The 24540-nt window shown below is 42.2% G+C and overlaps 1 protein-coding gene across 1 annotated transcript in view; it reads left to right on the top strand.

The window, feature by feature from the left end:
* STX17 (syntaxin 17) overlaps window positions 1–24526 on the top strand; it is a 55104-nt gene extending 30578 nt beyond the window's left edge. Inside the window, exons 4-8 of the mRNA XM_075271160.1 lie at window positions 9534–9729; window positions 15585–15682; window positions 16138–16188; window positions 22133–22219; window positions 23106–24526. Of these exons, the coding sequence (XP_075127261.1) occupies window positions 9534–9729; window positions 15585–15682; window positions 16138–16188; window positions 22133–22219; window positions 23106–23342 (669 nt within the window). The 3' untranslated portion in view covers window positions 23343–24526. The remainder of the gene's footprint in view (window positions 1–9533; window positions 9730–15584; window positions 15683–16137; window positions 16189–22132; window positions 22220–23105) is intronic.
* Window positions 24527–24540: the final 14 nt, after the last annotated feature.

The following is a 24540-nucleotide window of genomic DNA, read 5'->3' as shown; positions in this document are numbered from 1 at the left end:
ACCCCTGTGACTCCAGACCCTAGGACTTTCAGGGCCTCCTCTCCCCTTATCCTACCTGCCGGGATAGAAGCGTAAGGAGTCGTGGTAGGCGCACTTCAATTAGGAAGTGCATGGGTCTGCCTCATCTCAGATACTACAGCATAGTCATAGCCGCAGGGCCTACGACCCCTTTTGTCATTAGTTGCACAGTGTTGCTTTCCCAGCTGTGTCACTTTGCACTGCCTGACCCTGACTCCAATCCTTACAATAAGCTTCTCTGCTGGATTCGACATAATGCAAAGACCTACGGTCCTACCTGTCCGAGAAATCCCTGTTAAAAATACCAGCCAGGATTATAAGTGTAGGGAGGAGTTTAGACACTTTATTAAGGATCCAGGCAAGGAAATCAGGTTCAGCGGTATTAGGGATATAAACATTATGCAAGGTAATAGGCATACCCTCTTACCATGGGGTGTAACAAATCTGCCACCAGGGTCTAGGATACCACCAATGGGCAAGAGAAGTAGACAAGGATAGCAGTTCTTGCTCTTTTCCTCAAATAAGTTCCATATTGCAAAATTAAAACAGCACAAGGGATCAAAATGGGTCTTTTGCAGAAAGACTATCTGCCTTCAGAGCACAAGATTTCTGCAATAGCCAGTCTATGCTTGGCATTGAAGTTGAAACCCTTCACCTTTAAAGAGACTATTTTATTTATTCCATGTGGAATAAATGTAAAAGAAGGATAGCAGACAGTCAGCTCACCTCGCAGATCGAAGCGATGAGGAGTCTCGAAGATCCCTGGAGGCAATCAACAGATCCCAGGAACTAGAGAAGCTTGAAGGCAAGATTAGAGTGCAGCAAGATGAGGAAAGAGATAGGGGAGGGAGTTAATAAGACACACACTAACATGAACAGCACAACAGTAAAACATTCTTTAAACTCAGCGAGTACATCTCCCGGCAAGGGTTAGGAAAAAAACAACAGTTAAGTGTGTAAATGAGCAACACAAGGCTTCTGTAAAAAGCACGGCTAAACACCCTCAAATAGCAGGGTACAAGGCCGTGGAAGACCAACAAAGAAGAATCAGGACCAACTGGCTCCAGTGATGCACCACTTCCAACGGTTCCCCCTGCAAGTAGCATATGGTAAACGTGCAAATAAAAGAACAGAGCTGGCAATATGAAAAAAAAAACATGTGAAAGAGAGAACTGTGAAACTGGTGAGAGCAGAAACAAGCTCCATAATCAGGAATACAGAATAGAAGTAGTGGGTACTCTCAAGATCCTGCGAAGGAAAGCATGATGTGGCGGGTGAGAAGGCCTGGGCGATGAAGCATAGACAATTGAAGGGATACATCTCTTTTTCTAGGCGACCAGTTGCCAGATAGGTGGAAGTGATGAAAAGGGGGCACAGGCCTCCCAATGCAGCAGGGGAGACTAAGGAATATGCAATGAGGAGAAAAAAAGTTGTATTTGAATGTCTACAAATGTTCTCAAAGTAGCTGAGCTACCATCTTTACAAACTGTGAGAGCAAATGGGAAGCCCCAGCGATAGAGTAGTTGGTGCTCCTGCAAAACAGGCATTAGAGGCTGCAAGGTTTTTTTCATTTCTGGAGTTTAATCAAGGAGAGATTCTGGCATAACTGGATAGGGACCATGTCAAAGTCCTGTTTGATGCATGCCTGGGCCTTCATGGCTTCCATGCAACAGATTACATAATGTGGGGTAGAAGTTAGTCCCTTTGGGTGAAGGACCCTATGCACTATAATTAGTTTACTGTAATGGCCAGGGGATTACCCCAGAATCACATTAAAGATGGCTCTCAGAGTGAGCTTTAAGTCCTCCTCCACAAATTTCCCTCCTTCTAAAGGATCTGTTGTGTCCGTGTTTGTTTTGTGTCTCACTTAAGTCTTTGCAGGATTGCTGTTCTCCGCATATTTCACCAAGCAATTAATCACTCCAATGGGCTTCAAGGGGCAAGGAGGTTATGTGCTGCTGTGACGTTACGTTACGTATGGTGGTTGAACTGCTCACAGGGGGAGGGTATTGAGCTTGCAAATGAAACATCACAGTTGTGGTTAATGCCTTGAAAGTAAATCAGAGAAACAGTGCTGAATTTAAACTAGATATATATGAGGAAGTGTTTTGCAGATATAAATTCTGTTATTTGCCTCATATTTTTTTTTAAACTGGATAACTCCGTTAAAGGTAACGTTAGGTTGATTTGGGACGCTAAACCACCCACAGGTCCTTATAGACGGGATGTAGTGGATGACCACCATGTCCCAACAATCAGCAACGTCAGCAAGGAGGTGGCAGAGTTATGTTTTGGGCTGAAATCATGGTGCATTAGCTGATCGGCCCCTTTAGGGTCCCTGAAGGTGTAAAAATTACTTCGGCTAAGTATATAGAGTTTCTAACTGACCACTTTCTTTTATGCTGCAAAAATAAGAACTGTGCCTTCCATAGAAAGACCATCTTCATAAGGCAAAGGATACTTCATTGCCACTATGGCCAGGAGAGAATCTCATGGTGTAGCCACCATCCTCCCTTAACCTGATCCTTAAGCAAAAGATCTATGAAGGTTGGAGGCAGATGAAGGTTATTCTTACATGGTGCAAAGAGATTTATGCAGAAACTATCCAAAAACTGACAAGTTGGTCTCGTTCCCCCCAGGTACGTGGTCATCGGCCTTTCGTGCGTGTCATACTTTCTCCATATCATGTAGGGCGCAGGAGACCAACTTTAAGATACTTTCCAGATGGTATAGGGTTCCGGCCCTCCTACATGATATTTATCCCTCCACCTCTGATAGATGCTGGAGATGTCTCTCCGACCGCGGCACGATGGCCCACATTTGGTGGGGTTGTCCTCTCCTTCGTCCCTTTTGGACTGGGGTCAGACAGGTTATTCGGCAGGTGACGGGGATTGATCTGGAAGATGACCCAGCCCCGCTGCTTCTTTCACTATTCTCCCGGATGTTCCGTAAACCCACCCGTAGACTTCTTGGATTTTTATTGGTGGCAGCTCGCTCTGTCATTCCCAGGCTATGGAAGTCCACGACCGCTCCCTCGCTCATTTGTTGGCTGAATGAGGTTCTTGCCTTGCAAACTATGGAAACCCTGGTGGCTGAGCTCCGTCAGGATGATACCACGCATCAACAAACCTGGCTCCTTTGGAACCATTTTTATTATTCTGCCGACTTCCGTTCCCTCTTTCCTTCTGTGTCCCCTGTGTAATGTCCCCCTGTGTGGTTTGTTTGTTAAATTCTTCCTTATTTCCTCTGTCTATTGTTATTCATATGTTCTAAGGTTCTATGGTTTGTTCCTCAGCTCTGCTGCGCCAGAGCGTTTATCTGTTTTGTGCCCATCTCCCTTCCCTCCCCTCCCCCTTCCCTCCCCCCTCTCCATCCCCTTCTTTTCCCCCAAGTTTTTCCATTATTTGATACTTCTGTACATTATTTCATTTTTATTTACATTTCTCACCAGAAAGTGCATACAATTCTTTGAACCACAGCATCAACACGGATTAGAAACACCAGGGTAAGACCTGTGGAGGAGAACAGGACAAAGGGTGTGTTCACACGGATTATTTTGCAGGCGGATTTTGACGCAGAATCCAACTCAAAATCCACCTGAATTCAGCGCACTGTCTACTCTCTACTGTCTACTCTCTAGTGGTATATAAAACCGCATGTGCCCAAGAACATGAAAGGTCCTCTTTAACTTTAAGGTGGTTTTTTGAACTCGGCTGTGTAATAAAGCCGAGACGTGGAAGTAATGCTCCTGTGCTTGTCACAGCTCTTGTGCCTGTGGCAGGCTCAGACTGCGCCACTATGATAACGGTGAATTGTTTGGTGAGCCCTTTCCTATTGGACCCCGCTGATTTTTTTTTATTTTTGTTTCAAAAGCAATGAGGGGTTTTGGTAACAGCCCCTATTTACTTGCCCCTATCAGCTCCTGCTCAATGCAGTCTTCCTCTTCAGCTTCCAGGAGGCCTCTGTGCGCGCACATTACTTCATTGCAACATGATGTGCGGTGCAGGACCCATTGAAGGCGAAAGAGGAAAGCAGAGGAGGTCACAGGCAGCAGCAGGGATTTCAAAATGAATACTTCAGTTCTTGTTAATTCAGGCATGCCTTGAACCAGTATTAAGACTGGTGTAGGAAAGGTCCAATACAGACCACCACAGATGATGATATGTCTCATTGACCTCTGCATATTTATCATTTTAATTAGTTGAGGAAATATTATCGCATGCGTCAGGAAACTTGTGCTTTACTCTCAGTAAGATGTAGCACTATTGAGGTTTTAAATTTTCTACTCAACAGCATTTTACACCAGTTACAGTCAGAACATAGTATCTGAATTAATTAACTAGGCATAATACTTAATTGGTTGTATTACATGTATTCTGTGCTTGCTGTAAGCTCTCTAAATGTTTGCCAAGGATTTATGTTCTATTTGTTTACAGAGAAAACAAATTAATTTTTGTGATATGAAATGTTCTTCTATGCACACTTTTGTTTGAAATGAGATGCTTGCAAATGCATTAGAAAGTCTTGAGTCAATATTTACTTGAAGCATTTAACTGAAGGTTTTAGACAAATATATGCAGTACCACTTAACTATTCTAATTACACAAGCATTGATTAGAAGTAATCAATTTTTATATTTACCCAAACTAATTACCCATATTTGTTATCATGCTAAGCATATTAAAATATAATTAAAATGTTTGAGATATTAAACTAGGGTATTTTGAATTTGATATTTTTGTAAAAATTTGTTACAAATAACCTAAAGGGCTGTTAAGATCATTATTATTTCAAGACTTGTTAAAGGGGTCTCTATTTTGAAAATATACTCTTAAAGGGGCTCTGTGAAGAATCCGGACCGCTTTGCCCAGCCGCTGGCCCCAATGTGAAACGATCTCGCCTCCACCCTAGCCACATGGCCTTGCCATGGGAAAACCTGCGATCACCTTCTTACCTTTACTGTCCACTCTCACCCTGAGAGTGACCGGGTCTCATATAGGATAATACAAAATGATCTTTATAAAGTTTTTACATTTATTAACCCAAGAGGGTCGATACTAGACACCATACGTAGAGACATATATTAGCAGGTTACAAGCTTGTATTGTTACAGAAAAGCATGGTACAGTATGATAAGAGAAAAAGAATAAAAGATTAGAAAAAAAAGAATAATACCCATTTGGGTCACTGGAGTTTCTCCTCATGAAATCCAGGGCACATTGCTTAAAGTCCTTAAGTAGTCCACAGGGACTTGAAGTTCCATTCCCTCCTCAGTTGAACAGTCCAGAGCACATGGTACTTCCACATCCAGTAAGGATTACAATCCAATACTATCCAGGATAGCGGAACACACAGCCCCATCACAGAACAGTTCAGGACAGGCCAGAGGGCATGGCTTCTTTAGTCCTAGCACATGGTATCCATAAGGCAAGAGATTACAGTCCAGAACAGGCCAGAGCACATGCTGCCTTTAGTCATCAGTCCATCAGAGTCCAATCAGCACATGGCTTCCAGTCCTTTTGTCCCCCTACCCCCTCAGGGGGGGAAGTCTGCCAGAGAGCACAACCTATTCACATGGTGTCCAAGATGGCAGAGCAGGAGAAAGAGAGAGAGAGCTTCCCTCCAGGCGAGACCATATATCTGCCCTGGTCTCCTCCCTGGAGTGATGTCATCAGGGCTATACACCCGCCCTCCATCCTTGCAACCAAATAACACGGTCATAGTTCCTCATCAGGTGAACATATTATCAAGCCAGGGGCATGACGGGGTTCACAGCGAGGTCTCCATCATGTAGACACCAAGGATGACAATCCCCTTTGGGTAATGAGTGTCTGGGCCCTCCCTTGGCCCCCAGCCGTACTGTTTTTGGCCTTGAAACGTGCGCCTTTCCACTGCGCACCTGAGGAATTTATCGTGATAATGGTAACATATTCTCCTGGAGCAATATCATCATAAAACCATAAATCTCTGAAGTGGAGAGTGGTGCCACATAGTCTGAGTGACTATTGGTAGAGGGGGCTCTGAATCCACAAATCCAGGATGCCCCCTGCCAAGAATAACAAAGTTAGCATATGCATGCTAATGGAGTTGGCCAGGGCAAAAAAAAAGAATGATCAAAGTTGTTCAGCCACTTCCAACAGTTAATTAGACTTGGACATTTGACACCTGCCCCCCACATCTTGTAACAGAATAACTAGCAAGGGTGAATAGACATGGCATGTGGCACTGTATATGAGATGGGCCCTGAAAATCCATAACTGCTGGGCTGTTCACCACACTGATACAATACATAGATACATCCATACATACATGGCTGAAAATATGGAATTGAGGGTCGGTTCATCACAGGCTCTATCATTGGAAAAAGTCATTTTTAACTAATTACATCCTTGCATAGCCTTTAGAAAGGCTATTCCAAGCCTACATTTTGTATGTAAATTGCCTCAGTAGTGTTTGAATAAGTCTGTTTTTATTCATATGCTAATTAGCTTCCCCGTGCACAGGAAGTTGTCAGCCAGCACTCCTCTCTATGCTGTGTGTTGTTTATTAGAGCAGGGAGGAGGAGTCAGCAGCAGCCTGTGCTGTATATACAGAATATGGTGCACGGTGAGACTTCCAGGGTGCACGAAGAAGCTAATTGGCATATGAATAAAAACAGACTTATTAAAAAACTACAGAGGCAATTTACATTCAAAAGGTAGGTGTGTAATAGCAATGACAGAGCCCCTTTAAAACTTTACAGCCTCTCTTTTTGCATAGATTTAAAGGGGTTTTCCCACAAAATATTTTTATGGCATATACACAGGATAAATGTGTCATAGATGCAGGTCTTACACCTATCTCTGAAGTGAACACCCTAGCCTCCATTCCCTGCTATTTACTTGGTCGATACCTAGCTAAGAAGACTTTCAGCTATGGTCTAGCTATACGGAAACCGCACAGGTCTGAACTGAAGAGAGACAAATAGAAGAATTAAAGCACTGCAGAGGGCAGTGTGTTGGCATGGACACTATAAGTTTATTGGGGCAGCAGACTGTCTAAGTGTAGAACCACAAAGTATGTCTAAGGGGACAGCAGACTACATATAAGAGCGAATCATATTTCTTGTAAGTTTAATCCCTTCCTGCCATAGTCTTCTTTAGATTTTAATTTTTACTCTCTTCCTTCCAAAAGACATAACATTTCATAACTGTATGAAAACTTATATTTTGGGGCGACTGTATTCTGATAATTTTTTTTTTGTATACGAGGCTACATAAGTAGAGATGAGCGAGTACTATTCGAAACTCCCGTTTCGAATAGCACGCACCCATAGGAATGAATGGACGCAGCCAACACGCAGGGGGTTAAGCAGCTGGCCGCCGGCAAAGTCTGCGGTCACCGCAAAATCCTTTATTTGTCTGCTTCATGTACTGTCCTCAGTCCGGGAGGCTGTGTCCGTGCACTCTGATGATCTGTTTTTGCATATTTGCCTAGAGCCGGCTGTGGACTTTGTAACTGTTCAAATAAATATTAGCATACGTGGGTGCCATGTTTGCGCCCCTAAACGGTCCCACATAGCTGAAGAATCAAATCCTTACCAAACAAGAAATAATTATTTGTGAGCCCCAGCTCAAGCAGAAAGAGAATAAATTCTGAAAATCACAATGTATAAGCAGAAACGTAATTTCTTCCCAACTGCTGCAAACCCATGTTCTTGGATGATTGAAGTGTAGAGTGAAATCACATCAAAGAACCCCAAATAGTATTCATCTGGGGAACTTATTGTAACTTCTCAAAATTTTAAAATGAAACTCATGGTATTATTTATATAAAAACTGCCCCCAACCGCAAAGAAGCTAAGTGTTTTATCAAAATAAGTAGCAATATTGGCTAACACAGACCCAGCACCAGACACAATAGTGAGTTAACAAGGCTCTTATGGATTTTGGGCAGAATATATCACCGATGTAATTGGATGTTCAATATTCAGAAAGAGTGACAGTTTCATATATCCAGTGGATTTCAAGATAGGAAGTGTATTATAATGCTGCATGCCTGCTCGATGTGATCGTGCATCTTTCCCCTTCCCGATAGGATATGGGAAATGTTACGTACTATTGTAGTTTATATATTTTTACATCTTTTAATTATTTTTTTTAGATATGTGACACCATGGGTATCTACACTACTGTGAGGTCATCAGCAGGAATCAGTCTATCGTCCTGATTATTATACCTTTTTTGATTTATAATAATAGATTTTTTTAGAAGGATATACATCTTTTTGCTTGCATGGTGTTGGAATTGTTGGGACAGATGACTATTTTTATATACATATGTGGGTGGTTTCTTGGCCATTGTACACACAGTACATTTTTCATAATAGCAGTTCACTCACTACAGTTATATATTGACATTAAAGAGGTGAAGTAGGGTAAAGCAATGTCCATGGCTATGGATATTGTTCCCTGTACACCCATATCCCTTCAGTGGCATCCCCATATGGGGTTTGCACCTGGTGACGTGTTTTTTTTTTTTTGGTTTTTTTTTAATTGTTGGTGATTACCAGAGTGAGTCTATAGTAATTCTCTCCTCTTGAGTAAGTTAGAGTATCTGTATATTTTTTGTACTAATATGGCCTGTGAGAAGGTGACAGGAAAAGTGCTGGAGTCCTGCTATATTAGCCCCAGATTTCTGACCTATGTGTGGCCCAGTGCGTGTCTGGAATAGGTTTCAGCCCCAGGTGTGGGTCCGAAGGCACTTCAGGGCAGACCCAGGAACAGAGGAAGTAGCTGGGTCTGTCCTATAACCCTGAGTCCGGTGAGACAAATATTGTGCTTATTTTTTCATGTAGCTGATAGTAAGCCACACATATAGTTAGGTTATTACTTCTATTTAGTTAGTTGCTTGGACGAGCAGGAATTTGTTTTATTTTTGCCTGAAGTTAAGGTTGTATTTTGTTTTTTGCTCATTTGTGCCTGAAGTGAAGATTTATTTATTTTTCTGTTTTTCTAAATAAAACAGTTTGCTGCACATTTTGTGTCCCTTCTTGACTGTTTGGGTCACACCACTGCTTCCACGAGAGCTACCTTCCCCACAGGCCGTATTAATCAATTATAAGATATATTTCTAATATTTTTTTGTCCTTCGTTTACTTCTATATTACTTATTATGGCACTTATTATGTTATGCCAGTATAAAATATAGTGATGTGCCTTATCCTTGGAGATCTGGATCCTCCTGCACATTTGTATTTGAATGTGGTCATGTGACTGCCATTAGGCTTGCCCTATAGTATCATGGAACTGTTAAATAGCTGAAATGTTCTGCACATGCCACCACTCCCACTTGCTCCAACACCACAGGTATGGGTAATCCGGTTGTATTATATGGATTCTCAGTATTTGACATATCTTTTTACACTGGTGAGCAGTATGCTGGACTCCAATTGGATGACCTTTATCACACAAATATATGCTGACTTGGGCTTATTTAGAAAATTAAATCTAAAAAATGTTTATTTTTCTTCATCAGCAACTTCGGGCCAATATGAAAGACATGGAATCGCTTTTTCTAAAAGTAAGGAAAGAAGATATCGAATCCTTGACAAAACTACTACAGCCAGTAAAAGATACAGCTTTAGCATCAATTAGTTATTTTTTGGAGAGTAACTCGAAATTTGAAGATTTACATGAAGAAGAATTTTCTAACGTGTCAAAAACAGCAAAAGGTAGTTTTCTTCTTTTATCAATTGTGAATAATCATCCATACTCAGGTAAAAAAAAATCTCCCACATCTGTGGTCACATGCTGCTGTGTCGTGTTGCATGCTGCACACAGGGGTGTGTGGGGGAGTAAGCTTGGAAACATTATGGCGGATGTGGAAGTAATTTACTACCTGTGATTTCATTGCAGGGGAGAGTGGAGAATGCAGAAGCACACTGAGTACACAGATAGGAAATGTAGTTTGTCATAATTTGTTAGTTGTAGTTTGCATGTAAATAACAATGAGACAAGGAACAAGAAGTAGAATAAAGCCAAGCAAAGGGTGCACAAGGGAACAATGGAAGATTATGAATGATAATCTGTTTTCCCTTAGCCCAAACAGCAGCACAACTGGGGTATTTCTGCCCCTGTGAGCTGTTAGGACAGGTGGAACTTTTAATTAACTAACAGCTTTAACCCCCTATAAGAGGCCGCAAGACCTCCTCCCCCCTGTGTTAGTACCAAAGTATACAAATTACAAAATATGCAATAACAAGGATTTGGGAGGGAGCCTTGTGCTGCTGTTTGGGCTAAGGGAAAACAGATTATCATTCATAATCTTCCATTCCCAACCAGCAGCACAACTGGGGATTTAGCAAGTATTGCTATTACCCTAGGGTGGGTGATCCTAGCAGGCTGAGGCCAAGACAGATTGTCCAAATGCTGTGGAATCCGCCGCACGCCAATCCAGCCTTTAGTGCCTGGCGAAGGTTAACTGTGTACTCCAGGAAGCAGCGGCACATATCTGTTCCAAAGAAAGGGAATGCCTTTCTGCCCAGGACGTCGCCACTGCTCTGGTGGCATGGGCACGGACAAACCCGGGTACCGGAAGGTCTTGAGCACGCAGGGAGCAGGTGATGGCCTCCTTGATCCATCTTGACAGAGTCACTTTCGATGCTTTGACACCTCTGTTGTGGCCAAACACATTGATCAGCAGATTTTCTGATCTCCGGAAGGAGGCTGTACGGTCTAGATAGATCCGCAGTGCTCTGACCAAGTCCAGCTTGTGCATCTTCTCTTCTCACTCGGAAGTGGGGGAGGGAAAAAGGCCAGTAAGGAAATTACCTGGTTGATATTCTGAAGTGTAGGTACCTTTGGCAAGAATCCCGGGACGAACCTCAGCTGTACCCTGTCCGGGAAAAAGGTTATAAAGCAGTGGTTCTCAACCTTTCTAATGTCTTGACCCCGCAATACAGTTCCTCATGTTGCGGTGACCCAATTCAGTTTGGAATGTGCGTCCATAATGGCGTGCGTTCCAGCTGAATAGTGTTGCTGCAGACCGTAACGCGGCTTCTGAGTGGCTAAATCCATCGGAAATATGTATTTTCTGATGGCTTTAGGCATACCTCCCAACTTTTGAAGATTAGAAAGAGGTGCGAAATATGCAGCGTGCGGCAAATTTAGCTCCGCCCACTTATGTTGACTCCGCCCATTCTCATTCATTTTCCATGTGCTCCCACACAGTATAATCCTCCTACAGTCACCTGTACATTATATGTCCCCTCGCCCTCTTTCCCCCAGTTTCATATAACCCCTTCAACTGCCCCCAGTGTCATGCCGTACCCCCCTTCATCTGCCCATAGTTTCATGTCCCCCCATCTCTTCCCCCAGTTTCATGTCCCCATCTGTTCCCCAGTTTCATGTTCCCCCATCTCTGCCCAGAGCTTCATGTCCCCCCATCTCTGCCCCCAGTGTCATGCCGTACCCCCCCTTCATCTGCCCACAGTTTCATGTCCCCCCATCTCTTCCCCCAGTTTCATGTCCCCATCTGTTCCCCAGTTTCATGTTCCCACATTTCTGCCCAGAGCTTCATGTCCCTCCATATCTGTCCCCAGTGTCATGCCGTCCGTCCCCCCCTTCATCTGCCCCTTCATTATGTTCCACTTTAATGTTTAAAACAAAAAAAAAACACTTATACTCACCTTCCAACGCTCCCCCACCGCTCTCTCCGCAGTCTCGCTCACTAGTTGTAGCCGCGATGTGACATCATCACATCGCGGCTACACATGTAGAAGTCGCAGCGCAGCATTAAAGCAGGACCTGGCTGTCACAGCTCCTGCTTTAATCGCCTGTGTGTTCAACTCATCGGCATTCTCCGAGCGCCGATAAGTTGAAACCGGGACATACCTCCCACCGACCAGGACGGTTGGGAGGTATGCTTTAGGCGACCCCTGTGTTTTGGTCGTTCGACCTCCGCCGGGGTCGCGACCCACAGGTTGAGAGCCACTGTTATAAAGGGTTCCGAGGCCGCTAAGGCCTGTAGTTCTCCAACCCTTTTGGCGGAGGTTATTGCCAACAGGAAGGTAACTTTGTATGACAGGTATTTCCAATCCACTTCAGATAAGGGTTTAAAGGGGGGAGCGCAAAGCCACTGTAGAACCGCAGCCAGGTCCCACGCGGGGACTGGAGGTTGTACCTGGGGCCTGAGCCTAACGGCCCCTCTTAGGAATTGCTTGATTAGAGGATCTTGTGATAGCCGAGTCTCCAGGAGAGCAGACAGAGCTGAAACTTGAACCTTCAGGGTGGCTCGTGATAGCCCCCTCTCCAGGCCGTCTTGTAGGAATTCCACGATTGAATTTCTATCAGAGTTGCGCTGGTTATCCGCACACCAATTTCAAAATATCCGGGCGATCCTCTGGTAGCTCTGGTTAGTTGACTCCGCTCTTGAATGGGCTAGCGTCCTTAGCGCTCCCTGGGACAATCCTCTATCTCCACATACGGTGCGGTTAACCTCCAGGCAGTGAGGTTGAACCTGTCCAGGTCCTGGCAGAGCTGACTGTTCAGAGTTACCAGGTTGTGGACTGATGGAAGCCTCCAGTAGTTCCCTCGACTCATCAGAATGAGGTGGGTAAACCATGCCCTTTTTGGCCAGAACGGCATGATAACTATCGCCAAAGTCTGGTCCTGCCTGAGTTTCGCCAATACCTTCGGAATCATCGGAATGGGAGGGAAGACGTATACCAATCTGAACCTCCAAGGTATTGAAAGGGCATCCACCGCCAAAGGGTTGTCTTCCCGGGACAGGGAGCAAAATCTTTCTACTTTGGCGTTCTATTGGGTGGCCATCAGATCCACCTCGGGGAGACCCCACATCTCGGTGAGATGGTGAAAGATGTCCGGATCCAGGGACCATTCGCCTGACGTCACTAGGCCTCTGCTGAGCTGATCCGCAAGGATGTTCAAGCGACCTCAGATATGAACTGCTGACAACTGGGACAGATTCTCTTCTGCCCAGGCAAATATTAGGTTGGTCACCTGCAGGAGAGAGGGGGATCTGGTTCCCCCTTGCTTGTTGATGTAATGGACTGCTGTTACGTTGTCCATCCTTATCTTCACAGCTTGTCCCTGCAGGTGGGGTCAAATGCCAGAAGTGCACGGTGAACTGCCGTAAGCTCGCGCCACTTGCAAAACGGAGGGAGAGGTGCCCCCTATAAGAGGTTGAAACACCTCTCCACCTGTCCTGTCCGCACAGGACAGAAAAAAACACAGGGGGGAGGAGGTCTTGCGGCCTCTTATAGGGGGTTAAAGCTGTTAGTTAATTGAAAGTTCCACCTGTCCCAACAGCTCACAGGTGCGTAAATACCGCAGTTGTGCTGCTGGTTGGGCGTAGGGGGAATGAGTATTTTGCACTGCTGTGAATGTATTTGCAGATCATTTTTGGAGGCTGGATAACACCTTTAACCTTTCCGGGCTGCAGCCATTTTTTGTTTTTTCATTATTGTTTTTTGCTCCCTATTAGAGATGAGCGAACACTATTCGAAACAGCTGTTTCGAATAGCACGCTCCCATAGAAATGAATGGACGTAGCCGGCACACGGGGGGTTAAGCGGCCGGCTGCCGGCAAAGTCTGCGTGCCGGCCGCTTCCATTCATTTCAATGGGAGTGTGCTATTCGAAATGGCTGTTTCAAATAGTGTTCGGTCATCTCTACTCCCTATATTAAAAAAAAATTCAATTTTTTTTTTCTTTTGTCCGTTAATACAACTGTATGAGGGCGAATTTTTATGGGACATATTGTACTTCGTAATGGCACTAATATTTTGGAAGATGTACTCAGAAGCTGGAAAATAAAATCAGACAGAATACAGTGGAACTTAAAAAAACTTTTCTTAAGGGTTATGCTTTTACAGTGTTCATGTTAAAGCCAAAATTACATATTCTCTATGTCCTGCAGGTTGGTAGAATTAGAATGACACCAAACTTACCTACTGTCTCCATCCCTCTTCACTCATAGACTGTAAGCCCTTGTGGGCAGGGCCTCAATCCCACTGTGCCAGTTAGTCACTGTTAGTATTGTACTTGTTTTGTATATTTTGTGTACCGTATGTAAACCCTCAAATGTACAACACCATGGAATTAATGGTGCTCTATAAGTAAAAAAAATACTATTAATTTTAAGCAGTTGAGCTGGTGGAAGTGGTGAAAGGTTGTCTTTAATGGAAATAAGCAAGGCTTATGTTAGATTTGGGAAGCCAAAAACCAGACACCTAATCCTCTTAAAAGTGGTTACTGCAGACCCCATGCACTATAATAGGGTCCAATGGGTTTCAGCTCCGTTTTCGCCTGAAAAGGGAAAAGCACTGCTTGCAGGACATTTCTCTCTGTATTTTTCAAGCAGATTTGGGACGAAAACCTTGAACGTAATCCAGGCGTAGGTGTAAGCTTAGCCTTAGGTATTTCCCTAAGACCTGTTGTAAATCAGTAGATCTTGATTGATTGGTTGCCTTTTTAGACTGTACAGCAGGGGTCTCAAACTCGCGGCCCTCGGGACAATAGTTTGCGGTTCCTGGTGGAAGCCGGGTGTTTAACTATGGCAGCTGCCCGAGAGTCGGGCAGCTGCCATAGCTGCCGGGTGTCTACTGTTTCACACAGTAGACAACCAACGCTAATGCCTCTAGTCAGTGCCCGTACCGATCGGAGGCATTAACCCCTCAAAGCGGACCGAGGCGCCATTTTCCCCGTGGTGCATGGATGCCGCCATTTTGCCAGTGATTGCCGACTCCCGGAGCATGCTTCAGGGCCGACGTCACGTTGGGATGACAGCCGGGAGCCTTGTAAAGGCTCCCGGGTGGTCTGCAGTGATTTTCTTTAGCAGACTGCTCTATGCAGCCTGCAAAAGTAATGACGATTTTTTGCAATGCATTAGCATTGTAATGCATTGCATTAGTGATCAGACCCCTTGGGGTTCAAGACCCCTAGGGGGTCTAATAAATGCAAAAAAATAAAAATAAAAAGTAAAAGAATTTTTAAAAATATTCCCCTTTCCCTAGAACACATATAAAAGTAGTTAAATACTGTGAAACACATACATGTTAGGTATCCCTGTGTCCGAAAAAGCCAACTCTACAAATCTATAACAATATTTTTCCCATACGGTAATCGCAGTAGTGGGAAAAAAAAGTCAGAAGTGCCAAACCAACGTTTTTTCACTGTTTTGCCTTTGATAAAAATTTTAATAAAAAAATTATCAAAGCAATACCAATTCCCCAAAATGGTATAACTAAAAAGTATACCTGGCCCTGCAAAAAAAAGACGCCCTATACATCCCCGTACACAGAAGTATAGAAAAGTTATGGGTGTCAGAATATGGCGAATTTTAGAAAAAAAAATTTGGGAAAACCTGATGCGACCCAGACTCTACCTCCAGCGGCCCCCGGGTAAATTGAGTTTGAGACCCCTGCTCTACAAGAAGCATTTTAAACATCTGAATCATTTAATAATGTTTTTGCTCAGTCTCAACTTATCATGATTTTCTTTTTATTTTATTATTGTGATCTTTATAGTCAAATCTGTTTTTTAACTTGAATTAAAATCATGTTTAGATCTTTCTCGCGAGAGTAATTCAGAAATCCAGATTGAAGCACAGTTCACTGAAATTCAAGACCCAAATGCCTTGGAATCTTGGAATACACTGGAAAAGGTACATTTCAGAGCATGTTTTGTTCTCAAATTGGCAACCGGTCAAGACAACAAGACTGTGACCAAAAGATATTTAGAGAAAACCTTTAAAACTCTGCAAAATGTTTAATTACTTATATTTGCAAAAATGTTTATTATCTACAAATTTAAAAATAATTATGTTCATGGGAAAACCCCTTTAAGGGCACATATCACCTTTTTAAAACTTTTATAACATTATTTTGGAATTGTTTACAGTAATCCAATTATCTACAACCTCTTGTTCATAAATTGAAAGATTATTCTGATAAACCATTCACCAGCTAGAGAAGCTTATAAAATAAAGCAAACAGTAGCAAATGTTTGTGTGAGAATATGATGGTGCCAGATACCTTTTCATAAATTGCCAACCCTTTATATAACTTTTTTAAATTTATGAAGGTAAAATGACAATATATTTTTTTTTCACTCTACCAGGATTTATTAGACTTGAATGAGATTATAAATGAATTTTCCCATCTGGTACATGTAAGTATATTATTTACATTATGGCATATACAGACCAGGAACAACTAAATCATATTTCTATAAATTTGATAAGATTCCCAACAAGTTCACAGTTGTTGTTTTTGCATTGAATTCCAATTTATTAAAGGGGGTTAGTCACTAGGATGAAGCATATTAAACCAGCAAAACAGTTACATAAATTATATACATAATATATTATTGAGCTTGGCCTAACTCCTTTAACCCCTGAAAATTCAAGCCTCTGTTGTCTAAATATTAATTTATTTCAGTATATGCAAATGAACAATCTAAGGCACTGAGGGAAGATCTGTTGCTCCACACTGCTCAAATATGACCTATTGAATGCCAGGGCCAGGAACCTATGCTGAAATTTCACCTGGTCTTATATTCACATGTTCACACCAGCATATTGAAGAAATGTGGGGTAAAGCAATTTGGAGCAATGAAGCATCCCTCTGTGCTCCAGGCTGCTTATTAGCATATTGTAAAATTAATGAATATATGAATAAGCTCAAATGATCTATAAACTAAACATATAAATTAGAGGTTCTTCATTGTATGTATTTGATCAAACAGTAAGAAGCCCTCCTTACCTTACAAGGCAACCTCATTAAGGTGGGACCTTACGCTAAATAAATATTCCTCTCTTGGACCCAGAATAGGCCTACAAATATGAATATAGGGCAAGTAAAATCCAGAGCCTTACGCTACTTAAAATAGTCTTAGGCAAATGGGAAACTTTAACAGTATTAGTGATGCAGTAATTGCGCAGCAACAGACACCAAATCAATCTGCTGCCTTGCATATTAGTTAACTTAGCATATTGTTATAAGCCATTTACTATTACACAAAAATAGGTGAAATTATGTTCGGTTTAAAAAAAAAGCAGGACTAGTTGTCAATAGAATTAATTTTTTAAGATGGAATTGAGACTTACATTTAACTAGAGAACTTAAAGGGGTTGTAGCATGTAAACAAGCAATCGCTGCTTGCAGTACTTTTCTCTCCGCATGTTTTGTGCGGAAACTGAGCAGAAACCACACGAACCCTATTATAGTCTATGGGGTCCACCTATTTCCCAAGTAACCACTTTTTAATGTGTATATGTTTTTGTACGGGGAGGTTACCAATCCGAACGCAGATGTGAATGGGGCCTGACAAGTCAATTTTTAATGAGATAAGTGCAGAAGTGTGTGTAGTGACCGGTATATGTGTATTGTGCACACTAGATAGAGTATAGAACATTGTACAATAGGACAGCACCAAGATGATAATTACAATAAATAAATTGTGAAAGAAAATAAATGTAAAAGAAAAAAATGCTAAAAAAAATAAAACAAAAATTACAAAAGGAAAAAATAAATACCGTATTTTACGGACTATAAGGCGCACTGGACTATAAGCCGCATTGCCCATGAGCGCCTTATAGTCCGTCTCGGTTCATATATAAGGCGCACCGGACTATAAGCCGCAGTCCGGTGCGCATTATATGTTGTTGAAAGCGGCGGCAGGCAGACTTTGCCAGTGGCCGCTTAACCCCCCGCGTGCCAGCCGCTTCTATTGGAAGCGCTCGGCAGGCGAGGAGGGGCTCTATCAGCAAAATCATGCTGATAGAGCCCAACCGTAAAAGTTACATTAAACTACCCCCCCGTTTTAAAATAAAAGCCTGAAACAGAATGTGAAACTTACCGAGCGGTGCAGGGCGGGCGGGCATTCAGGCCTCCTCTTCCTCCGATGTTCCGTCCTCCTCCTCCGCCGCTCGCTAGCTGATAATGGCCTGGGCACATGCGCAGTAGAAGCATTATGATATTGCGCATGCGCCCAGGCCATTATCAGTTCGCGAGCGCCAGAGGAAGTGGTCAGGACATCGGAGTAAGAGGAGGCCTGAATGCCCGCCCGCCCGCCCGCCCTGCACCGCTCGGTAAGTTTCACGTTCTGTTTCAGGCCGGCGTGACAGCAGGGCTGCCGGACACTTCCCATTCATTTCTATGGGAGCCGGCATGCGAGCGCTCCCCATAGAAATGAATGGACAGACACTTCCCATTCATTTCTGTGGGAGCCGGCATGCGAGCGCTCCCCATAGAAATGAATGGGAAGTGTCTGTCCATTCATTTCTATGGGGAGCGCTCGCATGCCGCCTCCCATAGAAATGAATAGGAAGTGTCCGGCAGCCCTGCTGTAACGCCGGCGTGTACGGCTGTGATACACGCCGGCGTTCCGTAGTGTGAATGCACCCTTACGGTGCCTTTTATGTATGTATGGAAGCGGCACGCAGACTTTGCCGCCGCTTCCATCCATATATAAGGCGCACCGGACTATAAGCCGCACTTACGATTTCTGAGGAAATCGTAGGTTTTTATGTGCGCCTTATAGTCTGGAAAATACGGTACATGGAAAAGTTGAATACATATGAAAATAATGGAGTGAAAAAAAATTGAAATGAAAAATGAAATAAATATGTTTTACTGGGAAAAAGTTTAAAAAAAATCTGTAACATAAGAAGTATATGTTAGTATATACAAATTCGACCCCCATCACTATTCAAACAGAATCTTTCCTCTAATCCACCTGACCACTCCACATGAAAAAAAAGAAAAGAAAAAAAAGACATAAAATATATACATACAAAATGTATAAACATTAGGAAATAGTAATGCAAAACATACATATATGTACCATATTTTTCAGACTATAAGACGCACCTAGGTTTTAGAGGAGGAAAATAGGGAAAAAAAATTTGAAGCACAAAATGGTACAATATTTAATATATGGGAGTTGTAGTTTTGCAACAGCTGCAAGGCCACATTAACAGGTGACCCTGCAGCTGTACGGGGACGCATGGAGCATTTTTCTGAGGGGTCAGATGTACTTTTTAGTTATACCATTTTGGGGAATGTCTATTGCTTAGATCACTTTTTATTTAAATCAGAGGCAAAACGGTGAAAAAAAATCCCGGCAGGTTTAGCACTTTTGATTTTGACGTTCACCGTACAGGAAAAATATTAGTATTATTTATTAGCCCTTTCCCCCCCCCCCCAGGGGACTTGAACCTGCAATCATTTGATTGCAAGTCCCATAGACGGCAATACACGTGTATTACCGTCTATGGGAGATTCTATACATTACTACTGTGGATGGTCATGGGGGGGGGGGAGTGGGAGGTTAAGTTTTTATGCCCGCAATTAGAATGCATTCTAATTGCGGGCATTAGCTGCAGGCCTCCGCGTATAGTGGAAACACGGTTGCTATGGCAGCCGCTCTGCAGCAGAGCGGCTGCCATTACAAACCCCGCATCCGCTGTAATAGAACGACGGATGTCGGGGAGAGTTTTACACGCCGACACAGGTGCCGGGGCCTGCGGCATCGCTACACTCCTGTCCTGCAGGACTCTAAGACGCATCCTCATTTTCCCAAAAAATTTTGGGGAAAAAAAGTGCGTCTTATAGTCCGAAAAATACGGTATATATGTGAATGCTTTTACCATTGAAATTTTCAGAGAAAAATGCCATTTTAGTCCTCAATATTTTCTGGCCACTTTGTGTCATGTGAGAAGCAAAATCCTAAAACTATTAAGTGAACTATCCCGGGTACAAAAAAGTAGTATATTTGGCCATAAACTGCGCTTGGGCACACAGTGTAACTCAGAAGGGAAAGAGCACTGTGCTATTTACAGGACTTTCTGGACGCCATATTGTTTTTGCAGAGCCCTGGAGGTGCCAATAATTTGGAATTCCCCAAGAAGTGATCCCATTTTCTAGGGACAATTTTAGGGTCTCTGCAAATGTGACATGGCGACCAAAAATAACAATCTAAATTTGTGCACCAAAAGCACATAGAGCTCCTTCACAACTGCATTCTGCTTTGTGTTGAATTGGCAGTTTATGCCTACATGTAAGAAAATGTTGTACCCATGATAACGTACTTAACAAAGTCATATGTGGTTTAGGGGAGGTAGGCTCAGCAGTAGCAGCAGCGGACACAGACAGTCAGAGGCAGACACCAAAATCAGACTCAGCAGGGTTTTTTTAGCCTGTGTGTTTATTTTGCAAAAAGGAACTGGCAGGAAAATAACCAAGCCTTCGCTTCAGGAAAAACCAGTAACTCAAATCCTGCTCATCTGAGCGGCAAACTAAACAAAGGTACTCTAACTGTACATGTGTATTGATGTCAGGCTGTAGGGACAGAACTTGGCTCCTCCACTCTCCCCCAGGAACTGCCCAGGACTGAGGTCTTGGCGGGTTTTATATGTCTATAATGAGGCCAAGCTCCCACCTGCGCTTGAAAGTTGCTTCTTGCTGTAGGATATGAAGAGGTTAAGCTCACAGGTGAGGTTTTGCTACAGCTATGTGACGACCTCACTCACCACTCATAAGTAAGGAACCTGGTGGAGATATAGCATCCTTCCAGAACTTTCCCTGTCACTTTCTCACAGTGGGTATAAACTGCTGTTTGGGCACAGATAGGAAGGAGTGCTATTTTGGTTTTTGGAGCACAGTTTGGTTTTTGAACATCATGCCCCTTTTGCAGAGCCCCTGAATTCTCAGTAAAGTGGAATTTGCAGACAAGTGAACCTATTCTGAAAACGACACAACTTAAGGGATTTATCAAGTAGTGTGGCGAATATTTTTACCCCTTTTCAGTTCTTGAGTGTTGCATTAATTTAATCTTCAGAAATGAATGTGTAGCTGAAAATGCCATTTCAGTGCTCGATATGATTTGCCCAGCTTGTGTCAACAGACATAAAATACACTTTAAAAACTGCTAAACGGGAATCCCAGGCACAACAACTTTTGGAGCAGTCAACTCTAATACAAGGCGGGCACAACATATTGCACACTAAAATGACATATTCCTGGAAAAATTGCCATTTTCACCTCTCACCATCAGCTGATGTTCATTTCTGGAAAATAAATGAATGTAACACTTGGGGATTCAAAATGCTCACTGCACCCTTGGTTAAATTCTTTCAGGGGTGTAGTCTCCAAAATGTGGTTTTTGCGAAGAGATGTATTTTGTATTGACACCATTTTTGGATGCCTATAATTCGCTGTTTATAAATCTCTGTTTTGGACCTTTTTTAGTTAACATATCTGGAGCGCAAGGCTTGATAAATTCTCACCAGATTGATATTTAGTTTTGTTGAAAAACTTTCTGTATATTAAAATTTCGCTAGTCTGTTATCTCGCTATGAAAACACACAGATAACACTGAGTCCATAGTGTACAAGCATCTGCATATTATCTGACATGCATAAATATTCTGTGTCCTGTTCAGCAAAAGGGAGGAGGTGGGAGAGAAATACAGCAAGTGAGAAGCAGACACTGCAGGCAGACTGCTGAGACACTGAGATAAGAAAACCCCTTTAATTGTAGTAGTTTAATGGACATAAATGGAGCCCCCTCTGTCTAGATCCATTGACTCTCATGTGTACATACTTTTGTAATGAAAGAAAAAGTCCAGTTTCAAGACTTTTACTACTGACATGTTGTTGTTTTTTTTTTACTTTGGGGTGAATGCAGGCAGACCTCTAACAGTGGGGTCTCCATCTGCATCTGCCATTTAATATCCATCACCCTTATCATGTGATGGATGAATAATAGTAGTGTGAACTCACCCTAACAGTGCTGATACTTTTATTACATTAATAATTGCCTGATCTGTATGCTTTTTCAGTATCAGACTAGTAATAGCTGTAGATGTAGTTCAGTCAACTTCTTGAAGGAAGACAGATGACTAATAGTTAAATCTTTAACTTTAATTTCTTTCCCCTTCCAGCACTGTTTATCAGGTGCTATTAGTGAACTGCCATTAACAGCTGTGCAGCTACACAGCAGCTACAGATGAAAGCTGCTGCAGGGTCCCTGATTACAAAAATTAAATAGTGTGTATTGGCTTTCTGCTGCTTCTCAGCAGGAAATCTCACTCATAATTCCTTTGCATCCAGACTCAGCAGGAGAAGATTGACAGCATTGAAGACCATGTCAACACTGCTGCTGTGAATGTTGAAGAGGGAACTAAGAACCTGGGGAAGGTAGGGATAAGCTCCTGCTGTTGAATCAATGGTACTGTGCCTACCAGCAATCTTCTGTATTAACCCAATTGATCCGCCGTCTTTAATGCTGAGGGAAACAGCAATTAAGGAAATAAGAAAGAAATGACACATGGGTAAGAAGGAGGGAGCAGTGAAGAAGAAATCAATCTCTGCTGTGATATGCTATCACATTCATTCTTTAAGCACTAAGAAGTAGACATCCTGCATTTTGCATCTAGTTCATTTCAGATACTTTTCAAACTTAACAGTTTACAATTAAGAATATACATTTTTCTTTACTACTTTTATTTAGATATTTGTTGCCATCTTGTAATATTTACTTGGTGTTTGCAAAGACTAAATGCAGCATATCCATAATTCTGATGGTGATCTCTAGCAGTGACAGAACTGTAATTTGGCTGTTAGGCCATGCTGGGGATTGTAGTTTTGCCATAGTCACTGAGCCACATGACTACTGCTATATAGAATAAGCCAATAGTATTGGATGCAACAATGAGCAGTTTTTCTACCTAAGGCCTCTTTCACACGGCAGAATATGTCCTTGGTTTTGGGGTGGATGTCGACCCAAAATCAGTTTAGGATTTTGCCTTAATTTAGTGCGATGGCCCACCAGTGTAGAAGCCATGAAAGAAACTGTTTAATGTGTTAAATCATTTATATTTGAAATTTAGCTTTTTTTTTTTTTTGTTTTAAATATTTTATTTTTTCTCTGGTTTATCTCGGAAGGTGTTACATATTTTCACAATATGATACTTTCACCTATGTAAAGTTGTTTTGTTTAGTCTTAATCTTAACTTTAACAATAAATTGGAGTGAATTTATTATTTGTACTAACAATGTTTTTTTGTATATATATTTTTACAAGGCATTGAAATACAAGCTGACACTGCTTCCTGCTGCAGGAGCTCTCATTGGTGGAATTGTTGGGGGCCCTATTGGCCTAATGGCAGGATTAAAAATGGGTGGCATTGCAACTGCAATTGGAGGTGGACTTCTAGGCTTTACAGGAGGAAAGGTTTTACAAAGAAAAAAAGAAAATGTGGAAAAAGAGACAGTACCGAGTATAGAATACCATCCACAAGAAGAGAAGAAATCCTCATGAAACATTTATGCACTTTAAAGTGATTGACCAAATCTTTCTCTTATGGGTGACCTATCACCAGGATATGACTTCAATAAGAGATCAGTGGACGTCCATCAACCAGAACTGCTGATCAGCTGTTTGAAATTTCCACAAGAGCTGTGACCTCTTCACTGTTTTAGATCACATTCTGTCATGCACTGAAATTACAGCCTCATCCCATAGAAGCAAATAGTTCAAGACTGTAATTACATTAGAGGTCTCAGCGCTCATGACCCCTTCAGACAGCTGAACAGCGGAAGTCCCGGCTGATGGATACCACTGATCTTTCCTTGATGACCTATCCTGATGACAGGTCAGCAATACAAATTTAGTTATTAATGGAAATCCTTGTCAAAGGTTTATCAATAACATTTGTATAGAAGCATGATTTGATACATTTTAATTAATGACTTGTTTCTTGTGTTGTTGCAGATGCATATAATGTTCCTCTTTTTACTTTTGTCTTTGTTATTTTGTTGAGTGTGTTGGTGCCAATTTTCGCCTGGGATACAGTAAAGGAAATAATTATTTGATCCCTTGCTGATTTTGTAAGTTCTATTGTTTATTATGTTATGCTTTTCATTTGTATGTATAAATATTTTTGGAAATTTAATAAAAATTACAGTTTTAAAAATAAATGGGTCGTGCCTGGGTTTTCCAGCAGGACAATAACCCAAAACATACAGCCAAGACACCAAAGGAGTGGCTCAAAAAGAAGCACTTTAAGGACATGGAGTGGCCTAGCCAGTCTCCAGACCTTAATCCCATAGAAAACTTATGGAGGGAGCTGAAGCTCCGAGTTGCCAAGCAACAGCCTCAAATTCTTAATGATTTAGAGCTGATCTGCAAAGCGGAGTGGACCAAAATTCCTCCTGACATGTGTGCAAACCTCATCATCAACTACAAAAACGTCTGACTGCTGTGCGCACCAACAAGGGTTTTGCCACCAAGTATTATGTCTTGTTTGCCAGAGGTATCAAATATTTATTTCTCTATACAAAATGCAAATAAATTTATAAAATTTATACAATGTGATTTTCTGGATTTTATTTTTGATATTCTCTCACTATTAACATTAACGTACCCTTAAAATTATAGACTGTTCATGTCTTTGTCAGTGGGAAAACTTACAAAGTCAGCAAAAGATCAAATTATTATTTCCTTCACTGTATATACC

This window comes from Leptodactylus fuscus, chromosome 4 (genome assembly GCF_031893055.1).
Source record: "Leptodactylus fuscus isolate aLepFus1 chromosome 4, aLepFus1.hap2, whole genome shotgun sequence".
Lineage (NCBI taxonomy): Eukaryota > Metazoa > Chordata > Amphibia > Anura > Leptodactylidae > Leptodactylus > Leptodactylus fuscus.
This window is presented reverse-complemented; position numbering and strand designations above follow the sequence as displayed.